At 36.7% G+C, this 13,991-nt stretch overlaps 1 protein-coding gene across 6 annotated transcripts in view; it reads left to right on the top strand.

Annotated features, from left to right (window-relative positions):
- KLHL8 (kelch like family member 8) overlaps positions 1 to 13,991 on the top strand; it is a 61,404-nt gene that overhangs the window by 26,089 nt on the left and 21,324 nt on the right. For all 6 annotated transcript variants that reach the window (XM_064584763.1, XM_045880816.3, XM_045880813.3 and 3 more), the window contains exon 2: positions 6,806 to 7,164. In XM_064584763.1, coding sequence (XP_064440833.1) covers positions 6,952 to 7,164 — 213 coding nt within the window. In that variant the 5' untranslated portion in view covers positions 6,806 to 6,951. The remainder of the gene's footprint in view (positions 1 to 6,805; positions 7,165 to 13,991) is intronic.

Below are 13,991 nucleotides of genomic sequence, written 5' to 3'. Positions count from 1 at the left end.
TTCTTGGTTGCAGGTTTTTTCTTTTCAGCACTTTGACTCTATCATGCCACTCCCTTCTGGCCTGCAATGTTCTGCCTAAAATTCAGCTGATAGCCTTACGGGGTTTCCCTTGTATACAAGTAACTGTTTTCTTTTCTCTTGCTGTTTTTATTTTATTTTTTTTTTGAAGATTTTATTTATTTATTTGACAGAGAGAGACACAGCGAGAGAGGGAACACAAGCAGGGGGAGTGGAAGAGGGAGAAGCAGGCTTCCCGCTGAGCAGGGAGCCTAATGGCGGGCTTAATCCCATGACTCTGGGACCATGACCTGAGCCAAAGGCAGACGCTTAATGACTGAGCCACCCAGGTGCCCCCTTTCTTGCTGTTTTTAAAATTCTCTCTTTTTCACTACTTTTTGCCACTTTGTTATGTATCATGGCGTAGACCTCATTGGGGGTTATTTTCTTGGGCGTTCTCTGTGCCTTCTAGACGTGGATATCTCTTTCCCCATATTTGGGAAGTTTTCAGCTATTCTTTCTTCAAATAAGTTTTCTTTCCCCTTTTCTCCTGTTCTCTTTCTGGGATCACTATAATGCAAGTATTATTACACTTGATGATGTCAGTCAATTCCCATAACCTATTCTAATTTTTTTTATTCTCTTTTTTTTTGTTCATCTTGGTTGCTTTCCATTACTCTGTCTTCTAATTTGCTTATCCATTCTGCCTTTTCTAGTCTGGTATTGATTCCCTCTAGTGTATACAATTTTAATTTCAGATACTGAGTTCTTCATCTCTTTTCTTTTGGCTCTTTTTATCTGATTGCAGGCCTGCAATCAGACCAGATGCCTGCCCTCAGTAAGTCTTCTGAGGCTGCAGTTGCACTGGTGTGTGTGGTTATCTTCCCCTCTTCCCAGCGCAGGAGTCACTTTGAAGTGGTGCTCTTCCCCAATTGGGCTGCTTTGGAGGGATGCTTGCCAAGTGGGACAGGATTGGATGGGGCAGATCTGCAGGAGAATGTAGGGTCAGGGTGTGTGGTGTTAGCAAGCTAGATGGAGTGTGTTCCCAGAAGTGTCCAGCTCTCTCTGCTTGGGGGTGGAAAGAGAAATGACATCCGCCGGCTCTTTTGTCCTTGAAGAAGTCTTCTTAAGATCCCTGCCTCTCCAGCATATGTTCTGAGATTAAATAACTCTTCTTCCTGCATACCCCAGGCGCTTTTCAAATTGTTGCTTTTATGCTGGGTCTTTCAGGGCAAGGACTCAGTTTCCTATCACCTTCTGGCTCTGCCAGAGCCAGGCCTTGCTGATTTTAAGCCCTACTGATTGTAAAAACTCATGAAGTTATTTAATCCTTACTGGTTTTCAAAGCCAAATGTGGGGATTGTTTTTCTAGTGTAAGTCTCATGTGGGGTCGTCTTCTCCCTTCTCTGTGCTTGTGGTAACCCTCCCATTTGTGGTTAGTCTTGCCAGGAGTTAGTTTGCTGATTATATCTCTGTCCCTCTTACCCTTTTTTTATGTGACCTCTTCCCCATGATTAACTTTGGAAAGTTTGTTCTGCCAGTCTTTGGGTCATTTTCTAAGTTAGTTCCTCTTTTTTTTTTTTTAAGATTTTATTTATTTGTCAGAGAGACAGAGAGAATGAGCACGCACAAGCAGGGGGAACAGCAGGCAGAGGGAAAAGCAGGCTCCCTGCTGAGCAAGGAGCCTGATGCGGGACTTGATCCCAGGACCTTGGGATTATGACCTGAGCCGAAGGCAGACGCTTAACCGACTGAGCCACCCAGGCATCCCGTTAGTTCCTCTGATGAGGCTTTCTAGGTGTGTTTGTGGGACGAGGTGAGCTCAGAATCCTCCCAATCTGCTATTATCCTCCTGCACCTTACATCTGTACCATCTTAACATTCCTAGCAACAGTGCATAAGGGTTCCAATTTTCCACATCCTGGCCAATACTTGTTATTTTCTGGGGGAAAAAAAATTTTTTTTCCAAAGATTTTATTTATTTATTTGACAGAGGGAGACACAGGAAGAGATGGAACACAAGCAGGGGGAGTGGGAGAGGGAGAAGCAGACTTCCCGCCAAGCAGGGAACCTGATGTGGGGCTTGATCCCAGGACCTTGGGACCATTACCTGAGCCGAAGGCAGACAGACGCTTAATGACTGAGCCATCCAGCACCCTGTTATTTTCTGAATTTTTGATTGTGGCCATCCTAATGGTTTGGGGTCTTGATTTGCATACTCCTGATAGTGATTTTGAACATCTTTTCATGTGTTTATTGGTCATTTCTTTTTTTTTTGGAGAAATGTCTATTCAGGTCCTTTGCCCATTTTTAAATTGGACTGTTTGAGGGTTTTTGTTGTTATTGTTGAGTTGAAGGACTTTTTTCTGGGTATTAACTATATATATATGTGTATATGTATATGGCTTGCAAATATTTTCTTCCTTTCTGTGGGTTTCCTTTTCATTGTGTTGTTTCCTGTGCTGCACAGACATTTTAAAGTTTGATGTAGTCCCATTTGTCTGTTTTTTTTCTTGTTGTCTGTGCTTTTGGTGTTAAATCCAAGCAATCATGCCACATCCAGTGTCATGAAGTTTTTCCTCTGTGTTTTCCTCTAAGAGTTTTATGATTTCAGGCATCAGTGTTCCTAAGATTTATAGGTTTGTAGTTTTCTCATAGTCTTTGTTTAACTTTGATATCGGGGTAATGCTGGCCTCATTGAATGAGTTAGGATGTTTTCTGTCCTCTTCAATTTTGGTGGGAAAGATTGGAAGGAATAGTATTAGTTCTTTAAATGTTTGGTAGAATTCACTAGTGAAGCCCTTAGGTCTAAGTCTTTAATTTGTTGGGAGATTTTTGATTATTGATTCAATCTTCTTAATAGTTATGTCTATTCAGATTTTCTATTTCTTTGTGATTTAGATTTTGTTTCCTAGAAACCTGTCAATTTCATACTCAATTTGTTGTACAATTGTTCATAGTATTCTCTTATAATTCTTTTTATTTTTGTAGAGTCAGAAGTAATGTTCCCACTTTCATTTCTGATTTTATTAATTTGAACCTTCTATCTTTTTGTCTTACTTGATTCAGCTGAAGTTTTGTCAATTGTGTTGATCTCTTCAAAGAACCAACTTTTGGTTTGTTTTCCTCTATTGTGTATCTGTTTTCTTTTTCATTTCTCTCTCTTCTAATCTTTTTTTTTTTTTAAGATTTTTTTTTTTTTTTATTCATGAGAGACAGAGCAAGAGAGAAAGGCAGAGGGAGAAGCAGACTCCCAAGGAGCAGGGAGTCCGATGGGGGACTCGATCCCAGGACCCTGAGATCATGACCTGAGCCAAAGGCAGACGCTTAACCATCTGAGCCACCCAGGCGCCCTCTCTCTCTTCTAATCTTAATTTCATTTCTGCTAGCTTTGGGTTTAGTTTGTTTTCCTCTTCTAGTTTTTTTTTTAAGATTTTATATATTTATTTGACAGAGAGATAGAGAGAGAGCACAGATAGGCAGAATGGCAGGTAGAGGGAGAAGCAGGCTTCTCCGCTGAGCAGAGAGCCCGATGCGGGGCTCCATCCCAGGGCCCTGGGCTCATGACCTAAGCCGAAGGCAGACGCTTAACCGACTGAGCCACTCAGGCGCCCCCCCCTTTTCTAGTTTAAGTTGTAAAGCTAGATTTGAGATTTTTGATTTGAGATTTTTAAAAATACGTTTATATGTTTATAGCATAAGTTTCCTCCTTAGCACTGCTTTCACTGTGGCTACTATCAGTTTTGGTATGTTGTGTTTTTGTTTTCATTTGCTAAGTATTTTCTGTTTTCCCTTGTGATTTCCTCTTTGATCCATTGGTTGTTTAAAAGTGTATTATTTTTCCCAGTCCTGCCAATTTTCCATTTTTCTTTTGTCATTGATGTCTAAATTCATCCTTTTGTAGTTAGAAGATACTTGGTATGCTGTTTATCTTTTTAAATCTTTGAGACTTATTTGTACAATTCTGGAAAATGTCCCATGTGCACTTGAGAAGGATGTGTATTGTGTTGTTGGGTAGAGTGTTCTTTTTATGTCTTAGATCTAGTGGGTTTATTGTGTGTGTTGTTCTCTATTTCTTCTGTCTGGTTGTTCTATGCATTATTAGGAATGGAGTATTGGAGTCTCCAGTTATTATTCTGGAACTATTTATTTGTCACTTCATTTCTTTTAGTTTTTGCTTCATGTATTTTCATGATTTGTCATTACAGGCATAAATCTTTGTCATATCTTCTTGCTGTGTTGATCCTTTGTTAATATATAATATCTTTCTTTGTTTCTTGTAACATTTTTTGACTTAAACTTTATTTTATCTGGTACTAGTATAGCTGTATTCGCTCTCTTTTGGTTACTATTTGCGTGGAATATTTTTTCCATCCTTTTCATTTTAGCTTGTTTGTGTCTTTGGACACAATTAGTAATTATTAAATTTTGCTCTAAAATTTTTCATTTTTCATTTTCAATTTATTTTAAATTAGTCCCCCTTAGGTTGTATAGGAAATAAGATTTGGTGTTACAAATGAAAGTTACAGTAATATCAGCTTTTACCTTAATAATTGCTTTTTCTTCTTTAGATGTATTAGTCTCTTTTTTTTTTAAAGATTTTATTTATTTATTTGAGAGAGAGAATGAGATAGAGAGAGCATGAGAGGGGGAGGGTCAGAGGGAGAAGCAGACTCCCTGCCGAGCAGGGAGCCGGATGCGGGACTCGATCCCGGGACTCCAGGATCATGACCTGAGCCGAAGGCAGTCGCTTAACCAACTGAGCCACCCAGGCGCCCCGATGTATTAGTCTCTTAAATCTGTAGGAAACAAAATGTGGTTACAAACCATTGCTACAGTAATACCAGCTTTTGTAATTGCCCATGTATTTACTTTTACTGAACTCTTTATTTTTCCATATGGCTTTGAGTTACTGTTTAGCATTCTTTCATTTAACCTTGTAGGTCTCTCTTGAATATTTCTTGCAGGCCGGGTCTAATGGTCACAAACTGTCCCAGCTTTAGTTTATCTGGGAATGTCTTAATTCTTCCCTCACTTTTGAAGGATATTATTGCCAGATACAATATTTTTGATTGACAGTTTTTGTCTCTTAGTACCTTGAACATATCTGCCCACCCTTTCTGGCTTCTGAAGTTTCTTATAAAAAAATCTGATACTCTTATTGAGGAATCCTGTATCTGATGATTCACTTTTCTCTTGTTGTGTTATAGATTCTCTTTTTATCTTTGTCTTTTGGAAACTTGATTATAATGTCTTGGTGTGGTTTTCTTTGAGTTCTCTTTTGTAGAACTTCTTGAATGTTTATATTCATCAAATTTGGGGAGTTTTTAGTCATTATTTCTTTAAATAGTCTCTCTTCCCCTTTATCTCTTTCTTACTCTTCTAGGATTCCTACAATGTGTATATTGGTCTGTGTGATGTTCCACAAGTCTTTTAGGTTCTGCTCATGTTTCTTCAATTTTTTCCTGAGAGTCAGTGATTTCCATTGTCTTGCTTCAGGGTTGATAAGTCTTCTGCCTGTTCAAATCTGTCCTGAGTCCCTCTAGTGAATTTTTTATTTCAGTTATTGTACTTTTCAGTTCCAGAAACTCTTTTTGGTATCTATTTAGTTTTTCTGTTTGATGATATTGATTGTTTTCCTGACTCCACATCTTCCTTTAGTTCTTTGAGCATCTTTATTTATTTATTTTTTTTATTATGTTCAGTTAGCCCCTGAAGCATCTTTAAAAGAGTTGTTTTAAAGTCTTCATTTAGTATAAATCCCGTTAGTTCCTTTTTTTTAGGACAGTTTGTTGTTTGTCCACCTGCCCCCCCCCCCCAAATGTGTTCCATTGTATGCCTTGTGATTCTTTTGTTGAACACTGGGCATTTGAATCTAATAATGTAGTAATTCTGGAAATCAGTGTCCAGATTTAATCCAATTCTTCTTTAAGGTCTGCTATTTTTTATTACTTTTTCCCCCCCTCTTTTTGATTATTGTAGGCCATCTCTCTGCTGAAGATCAACCTGAGGTATAATTTAAGGTCGTCTTAGGTCTTTTCTAAGTATTTCCTTTGGCATGCATTGTCACTTTCTAATTTTCCTTGTATATACTCTTATTTTATATTGTCTTCTGAAAAGGGAAAAAGAAAAACAAATGAGTGGGAAGGAAGGACACAAGCCTTTTAAATCCTCTGGAAGTCACTTCAGCCAAGAGGGAGGGACTTGCAACAATAGGTGGAGGTGTATTAACATGGCTATCCACCTCTTTATCTACACCTCTGTGATCAGAAGCTGTAGTCAGCAATCAGCAGAGATCCCTGATATTTGGAGGACTGGGTCCTTTTTGTCCACCCTGACTCCTGAAAACTTTGCAAGCTCTCAGGAACGTGCACACAGCTGCTTACTTGCCACTTGACTGAGGATGTGGGGATGGGCTGCTGGTACTGCTGAAATTGACCAAAACTAAACATCTCAAGTCTTTCCCTGGAAATTGCAAGCCTCCACCAGACTCCACAGAATTCCAAAATAGTTGTATTAGGCAGATTCTGCCAGTGCAATTGTTGCCTAGGTAGGGAAGACAGGTTCCTGATGCTTCTATTCTACCATCTTCCCAGAATTTTCAAATTAGATTTTAAAGGCATTCCTTCACTGAAATAATTAGCTGAGGTAACTTCTGTGACATTTATCATAAAGCTACAAAGTTACTTTTACTTTTTTAAGTAATAATTTATGTGGTCATTTTACATATGTAGCTTTGGTAAACTAATTACCAATGATTTTTTTCTTTTGGTGAATTTTTATTGTTTTATTTGTTTTTTAATCTCAGGAAACTGGACAATGACAATTTGAGTGGATTTCGAAAAATGTCTGAAGGTTAGCGGGCAGCATCTACCTTCTGCCTTTCCCCACTCTTTACAAAAGAATAAATGGGATGTTTGAGAAGAGAGCTATATTAAAAGAAGAGTGTTACAAATGGCTTCAGAATCTGTGAATGCAAAACAAGCTAGGAATCACTGCACAAAGGGGAAAAGGCAGCAGCACCAGCAAATAAAGAATAGGTCTTCAATTAGTGATGGTGATGGAGAAGACTCCTTTATCTTTGAAGCAAATGAAGCTTGGAAAGATTTTCATGGTTCCCTTCTTCGGTTTTATGAAAATGGAGAACTCTGTGATGTCACACTAAAGGTGAGACTCTCTTTTTTTCTTTTTCAACCTCTTTATTGCATTATGAAAAATGAAGGTTTCTAGAACCACACAAGGCAGATTTTTGGTGCCATACTTACTTGTTATAGTCAAGATAGTTTTAGTCTTCATCCTTTTTTATTGAAGGTGAAAGGACATAAGGGAAGGTATATAAAGGGAGGTTAGCATAAGATAAAATTATTGTACTAATTAAATGTTAATATTCATTATTTCTTAGTTAATTTAACTTCTGAGAGTTCTGGAACTTTAAAACATTAAATAGTTATTATTAATGAAATTAATAAAGTGCTGTTGACCAGTAAGCTTTTAACTCATGAATTTAGAAATTACTTAGAAAGTTAGGAAGTCTTGGTTGTTTATATAGCTGCACTAGTATTTTAGTATATGTTCCTATCTGGTAATTTAACCGCTACTTTAAAACAGTTGTCTCTTGAGTGAGATTATCTATACCTGCTAGTGAAGTAGAATCTATTTAGACTTGGATGAAAAAGTGTAGTAAATTTTAAGTCTGTGGTCTATAGAATGATGTTATTCTGAAAAAGACAGTTTTAGTAAAATTGGAAGAGTGATAAAGCAGTGTGGAAGAATCCATGTTCTAATTGTTCATCATTACTTGTTTAAGGTACTTTTTTTTACTATTCTTCTATGTCAGTGTAATATGAAAATTTTTTTTGGTGATTCATATGCATTCATGGAGCATTTTCCACATTTGATTTGCCACTTTGGAATCTCTTAGATTTTGCTTTCTGCTCTTGATCAGGCAGGTTTTTAGAGCTGAGTCATAGGGATTGAAGACCCACCTGAAGAATCAAATCAGAGGACACTCAACAAAAGTCTATAAACTGAAAGCATAAGCTTTGAGTTTCAGGTCCAGAATGTCTGGGACTATAGTATTATATTGCGAATAAACTGTTACTATTCCCTATGTATTTCTGGGTCCTAAGAGGTTGAGAAGAAAACCATTACATAATTCTAGCTCTGTGTGAAATTTAGCCATGTATATATTTTAATGTAGGAACACAAGTTTTTTTGTTCTGTATGGTATGTTTAATTTTATGCCATTGTCCTAATGTTCACCCTTGCTGTGAAATTCAGTGACCCACACTGGCTTTGGCAAAAACAAAAACTGTAAAATAGATTATTTGAATTCAGTCAGTTATCATTCAGCATATCAATGTATGAATGGAAAATAAGTATTGATTTTATAAATTTTATAATTGAATTTTAGAATGATTTTCACAACATAGTACATACAAAGTTTCTTAAGTAAAAAATAGGGATATAGCCATTTTAGGGCAAGTGAGAACTAAACTCATAACTTTATTGTGTAACTTAGGCAATAGATTGAAATAAAAACTCCCACAGAATCAGTGGTTGAAAACTAAAATACTGTGTTTTAAACAGTGACAGAGATCTTTTGGGAATAAGAAACACTTCATTAAAGGGACTATCATTTTTACTTTTTCAACTATAAAATTAGAGTCATGATTAGGTTTTTGTGAGGAATAAGTGAATTGATACAAGTTAAGTCCTTATGGCAGGCTTGGTATAAAATAGATCACAAATATCCTCTATTTGGATCATTATGTGTACTATTATTGTTGTTCCAAGGGTATCAGATAATTCTGCTGTGGTGTATTTTGTTCCTATTGATTAAAGTATTACAACTTGGGATGCCTGGGTGGCTCAGTCAGTTAAGGGTCTGCCTTTGGCTTAGGTCATGATCCCAGGGTCCTGGGATTGAGTCCCGCATCGGGCTCCCTGCTCAGTGGGGAGTCTGCTTCTTCCTCTGCCCACTGCTCCCCATGCTTGCGCTCTCTTTCTCTCTGACAAATAAATAAATAAAATCTTTAAAAAGTATTACAACTTAATCTTTTAACAGGTCTAATATTGGATTGTTTCTTAACTCTAATTCAGCATTTCTTCAGCTGTCAGAATTTTAACTGTCGTAGAACAGCTAAGTCAAATGGGGTTATGGATAATTTATAATGCTCTGTTCAACATAAACTTCACTTTTTATATTCATATAACTTTTAGGATTATCTTTAATATAAAGTCATCTACGTTCTTTTATTAGTATGTTTCCTTTGACCATTATTGCTTTTAGGACACACATTTTATTTTTTTTAAAGATTTTATTTATTTGACAGAGAGAGACACAGTGAGAGAGGGAACACAAGCAGGGGGAGTGGGAGAGGGAGAAGCAGGCCTCTTGCAGAGCAGGGAGCCCGGGGCTCGGTCCCAGGACCCTGGGATCATGAACTGAGCTGAAGGCAGACACTTAACGACTGAGCCACCCAGGCGCCCCAAGACACACATTTTAGAAAGATCATTGAGCTGGCTCAGACGGTGGAGTGTGTGACCCTTGATCTCAGGGTTGTAAATTTGAGCCCTACGTTGGGTATAGAGATTACTTAAAAATAAAATCTTTAGGGGCACCTGGTTGACTCCGTCAGTTAAGCACCTGCCTTTGGCTCAGGACATGATCCTGGAGTGCAGGGATCCAGCCCTGCATTGGGCTCCCTGCTCAGCGGGGAGTCTGCTTCTCCCTCTGCCCTTACCTCCACTTGTGGTCTCTTTCTCTCTCAAATAAATAAATAAAATCTTTAAAAAAATAAAATCTTTTTTAAAAAAAAATGCAGTTATCCAGATTTTATTATTTGTATATAAGGTCATTAGCTGATTTTTAAATTCCAAAATGAGCACCTGTATTAGAAATAACAAGTTTATTTAGCGTATATTTACTAAGGTCTTACTCTAGTACGTGGAGAGTATAAATAAACTTGAAATTTGAACAATAATCTTTTCTTGCCTTGAAGGCATTTGAAATTTAGCCAGAGATAGGCACAAACACAGCTAATGATAGTACAATTTAGTGATTATCATTTTTGTGTTATTTTTATGGTAGCATAGGAGAGGATTTATGAATTATGCCTGAGAGGTGATTGGAAAGGCTTCACATAAGAGATTATTATCTTGAGGTCATTCCAGGGAGAGGTAAAACTTGTTTATATATTATTTTGTTTATTAATGAAAACATTTTAAACAGTATATCCAGTAGCAGGTCTAAAATTATGTATGGGGCAAGCTTCTTAAGGGCAACAATTTGGTTGGATAAAGGATGGGGAAATTTGTCTTGCAGAGGTATTGCATGGCACTCATAATGCTTAAATTAAATGTTATAGATCAATAGGAGTAACATTCACAAAGATGCTTATACTCATGCTTTATGTAGTTTGAGGAAATGTAGTTCTTATTAAAGATTATAGTTAATTTTACTTAAAGAGGTTAACAGATTATTAGAGGAGGGAAATCCCCTGCATCACCTGTTGATGCTGCCACTGAATATGTTTTATTCATATCATTTAGCTTCTTTTTCTTTAAAGTACATGTTTCTGTAATTTTTTTAAACAAATGTTTATAGAATTCTAATAAATACTTTCAAGACTAAGTGTCATAATTTTTTGGTGTCAAACTTCTAGATGACCAGATATGAATAAGTCCTCCAAAAGGTTTCAGGGAAACAAAATATATGAACTACATTTTACTAGCATACTTCCAAGAGGTAGAAATGATAAAATTATTAGACTTATAAATGTAACAGATAACTCCTGACTGGAAGGCAGACATAATCTAATAAAAGAAAAATGATAAAGGAGGAGGTGATTTTATATTTAACACTTAAGCATTCTATGTTAAACAGTATAATAAATGATCACTTTTACTTTCTGACGTTCAAGTAATAAATTGATATTTTGATTTTTTTCATGTTCAGAAAAGGAGCTATTTAAATATTTATATTTGTTGTTCCTTGTTTATTCGATCTCTAAAATGTTATCCATTGTTTCCATTATGCAGGTTTTTAAAAAGACTATTTATTTGTCAGAGAGAGAGAGAGTGCAAGCATGCCCAAGCAGGGGAGGTGGCAGGCTGAGGGAGAAGCAGGCTCCCCACTGAGCAAGAAGCCTGATGCGGGACTCAATTCCAGGACCCTGGGATCATGACCTGAGCCAAAGGCTTAACTGACTGAGCCACCCAGGTGTCCCTCATTCTAAATTTCTTTTTTTTTTTAAAGATTTTATTTATTTGAGAGAGCAAGAGAGAGAGGGAAAGAGCACAAGCAGGGGGAGAAGCAGGCAGAGGGAGAAGCAGACTCCCCGCTGAACAGGGAGCCCAATGCGGGGCTCGATCCCAGCACCCTGGGATCATGACCTGGGCTGAAGGCAGACGCTTAACCGACTAAGCCACCCAGGCATCCCTCATTTCTAAATTTCTGATGAAATGTTCTTTCATTCCTAAATTTCTGATGAAATGTTTTTGGTAATTGATAATTATTTTTATGTACCAGAGCAGAAGAATATAGAAATAAACTTTCAGTAATATAATGAGACTATATAATGTCAAAGGAGAATCAGTGCATAAAAAGCCAAATATTTTGATGTTGGTATTTCATACACATGGCTCAAAGACCTTTTTAAAATTAAGATGGGTATTTATTCTAAAAGGGCACATAGGGGGTGTGATTGTGTGTGTGTGTGTGTATTAAATATTCAAATTTTAGTTTATTTGAATCAAATTAAAAGAGTTATTGCAAGACAAATCCTTATGAACAATATGAAAATAATTTGTGGTCCATCGATTTATACAGCTTGGATAAGAAAGTAGTGTTAAAATAATGTTTAACTGGAAATTGTAGAATTCTATTTTATGTAATGGCAAGTTGTTGAAGCAGATTTATGTCGTGACATTTACAGATATTTACATAGAAACTAAATCTCAATGATGGCATATGCAGATATTCTTTTTTTTTTTTTTTTTTTTAAAGATTTTGTTTATTTATTTGACAGAGACACAGCGAGAGAGAACACAAGCAGGGCGAGTGGGAGAGGGAGAAGCAGGCTTCCCGCGGAGCAGGGAGCCCAATGCAGGACTCGATCCCAGGACTCTGGGATCATGACCTGAGCCAAGCAGATGCTTAATGACTGAGCCACCCAGGCGCCACCAGCATATGCAGATATTCTTAAAAAAAGGATATTTTTAACCTGTTTTTAAAATGTTTAATATCAGGTTTCAGATCCCATTTTAGGACTGAAGTGAATTTGAAAACATGCCAAGCTTTCTGCTTTAGTCTAGGTTATACCTTGAATCTCAATAGAATCTAAATCCTGCCTTGTGAATTCTTTTAGAAAATTAAATATAGTATAACTAACAGAAATTATTATCTTGGGGCGCCTGGGTGGCTCAGTTGTTAAGCATCTGCCTTCGGCTCAGGTCATGATCCCAGGGTCCTGGGATCGAGCCCCACATCGGGCTCCTTGCTCTGCAGGAAGCCTGCTTCCCCCTCTCCCACTCCCCCTGCTTGTGTTCCCTCTCTCGCTGTGTCTCTCGCTGTCAAATAAATAAAATCTTTAAAAAAAAAAAAATGATTATCTTGTATTTGTTGAAGGGATATTCATTTTTCTTCCACGTTAGTGAAAAAAGGTCAGGGAGGAACATTTATAAACAAAAGCCTTTATACATTGTAATACTCCTCAGGACTTTTTCTTTAGAAGTTCTCATTTTAAAATTCATTCCCAAATAATGAGACACAACTATAAGTGTATTGTACAGTCAAAATGCTACAGGCAAACAGGAAAATTTATAAAACACTATCCTATTACTTGTACTTAATGATTCTTTAACATAAAGTGCTTGGAAAACTGGATACTCAGTACCAAAAACTTCCAGATGGAAATAAAGATGTAAGTGTAAAACAGTAAAGCCATGAAAATACTGGAATACCTGAAGTTAACATTTATGGACTATTAGAATGATTCCAATTTTAAGCATAACATCTAAGGCAGAAATAATAAAGACAAAGATTGATTTCATTGTGTAAAAATCTATAGGGGGTGAATAAAAAAAAGTACGTCATAAAAGAGAAAAGCTTGAAATAAATATGACAAACGACTCACACTCTAAATGTATGAGGAGTTCTTACAAATAAATACAAAAAAAGCCACATAGGAAAAAGTTCATAGAAGAGATACAAATAGCCCAAAATTAATGAATGATTCAATGATATTAGTAAAAGATAAACTAAAACAATGGGATAATATTTTCATTCATCAAATGGACATATTTTTTAATAAGCAGTCAAAATACGGCACAAATATTGTAGGTAGATCAGAAATAGACAGTTTAGCAGTGTACATCCAAACTGCACCTATACTTTGAAATACCATTTCTACTTTTAGGAATTTATCTGTAGGAAATAATGGAGTGTGAACAGATTTAGTGACAGCAAAGTTTACTGTGTCAATAACAGCAAACTATTGACAGTAGTGTAATTTTTCGACAAATAAGGTGGTAAGATTTCAGTGTTTCTATTATGTTATTTCAAAATAATTTAAGAAACGAAAAAACTTCAGTTAAGCTCATAGTAAATACTACTAAATAGTGGTTTATTTATTCTGTGCTTCAGTGTTCTCACTGTTAAATAGTGGATCATAATAGTACCTACTTATAGGGGCATTGGGACAATTAAGTGAGTTAATATGTGAAACAAGCACTTAGAATAGTGCTTGACATGGTGACTGAAGTTAATAATACTGTTGTATATTTAGACGTTGCTAAGGGAAGAGATCTTTTTTTTTTTTTAAAGATTTTATTTATTTATTTGACAGAGAGACACAGCGAGAGAGGGAACACAAGCAGGGGGAGTGGGAGAGGGAGAAGCAGGCTTTCCGCTGAGCAGGGAGCTGGATGCGGGGCTTGATCCCAGGACCCTGGGATCATGACCCGAGCTGAAGGCAGATGCTTAAGGACTG

Source organism: Mirounga angustirostris, unplaced genomic scaffold (assembly GCF_029215605.1).
Source record: "Mirounga angustirostris isolate CCGP_5_RB_7025 unplaced genomic scaffold, mMirAng1.0.hap1 SCAF_2, whole genome shotgun sequence".
NCBI lineage: Eukaryota > Metazoa > Chordata > Mammalia > Carnivora > Phocidae > Mirounga > Mirounga angustirostris.
The sequence above is the reverse complement of the archived record's forward strand: the minus strand, read 5'-3'. Positions and strand labels throughout refer to the sequence as shown.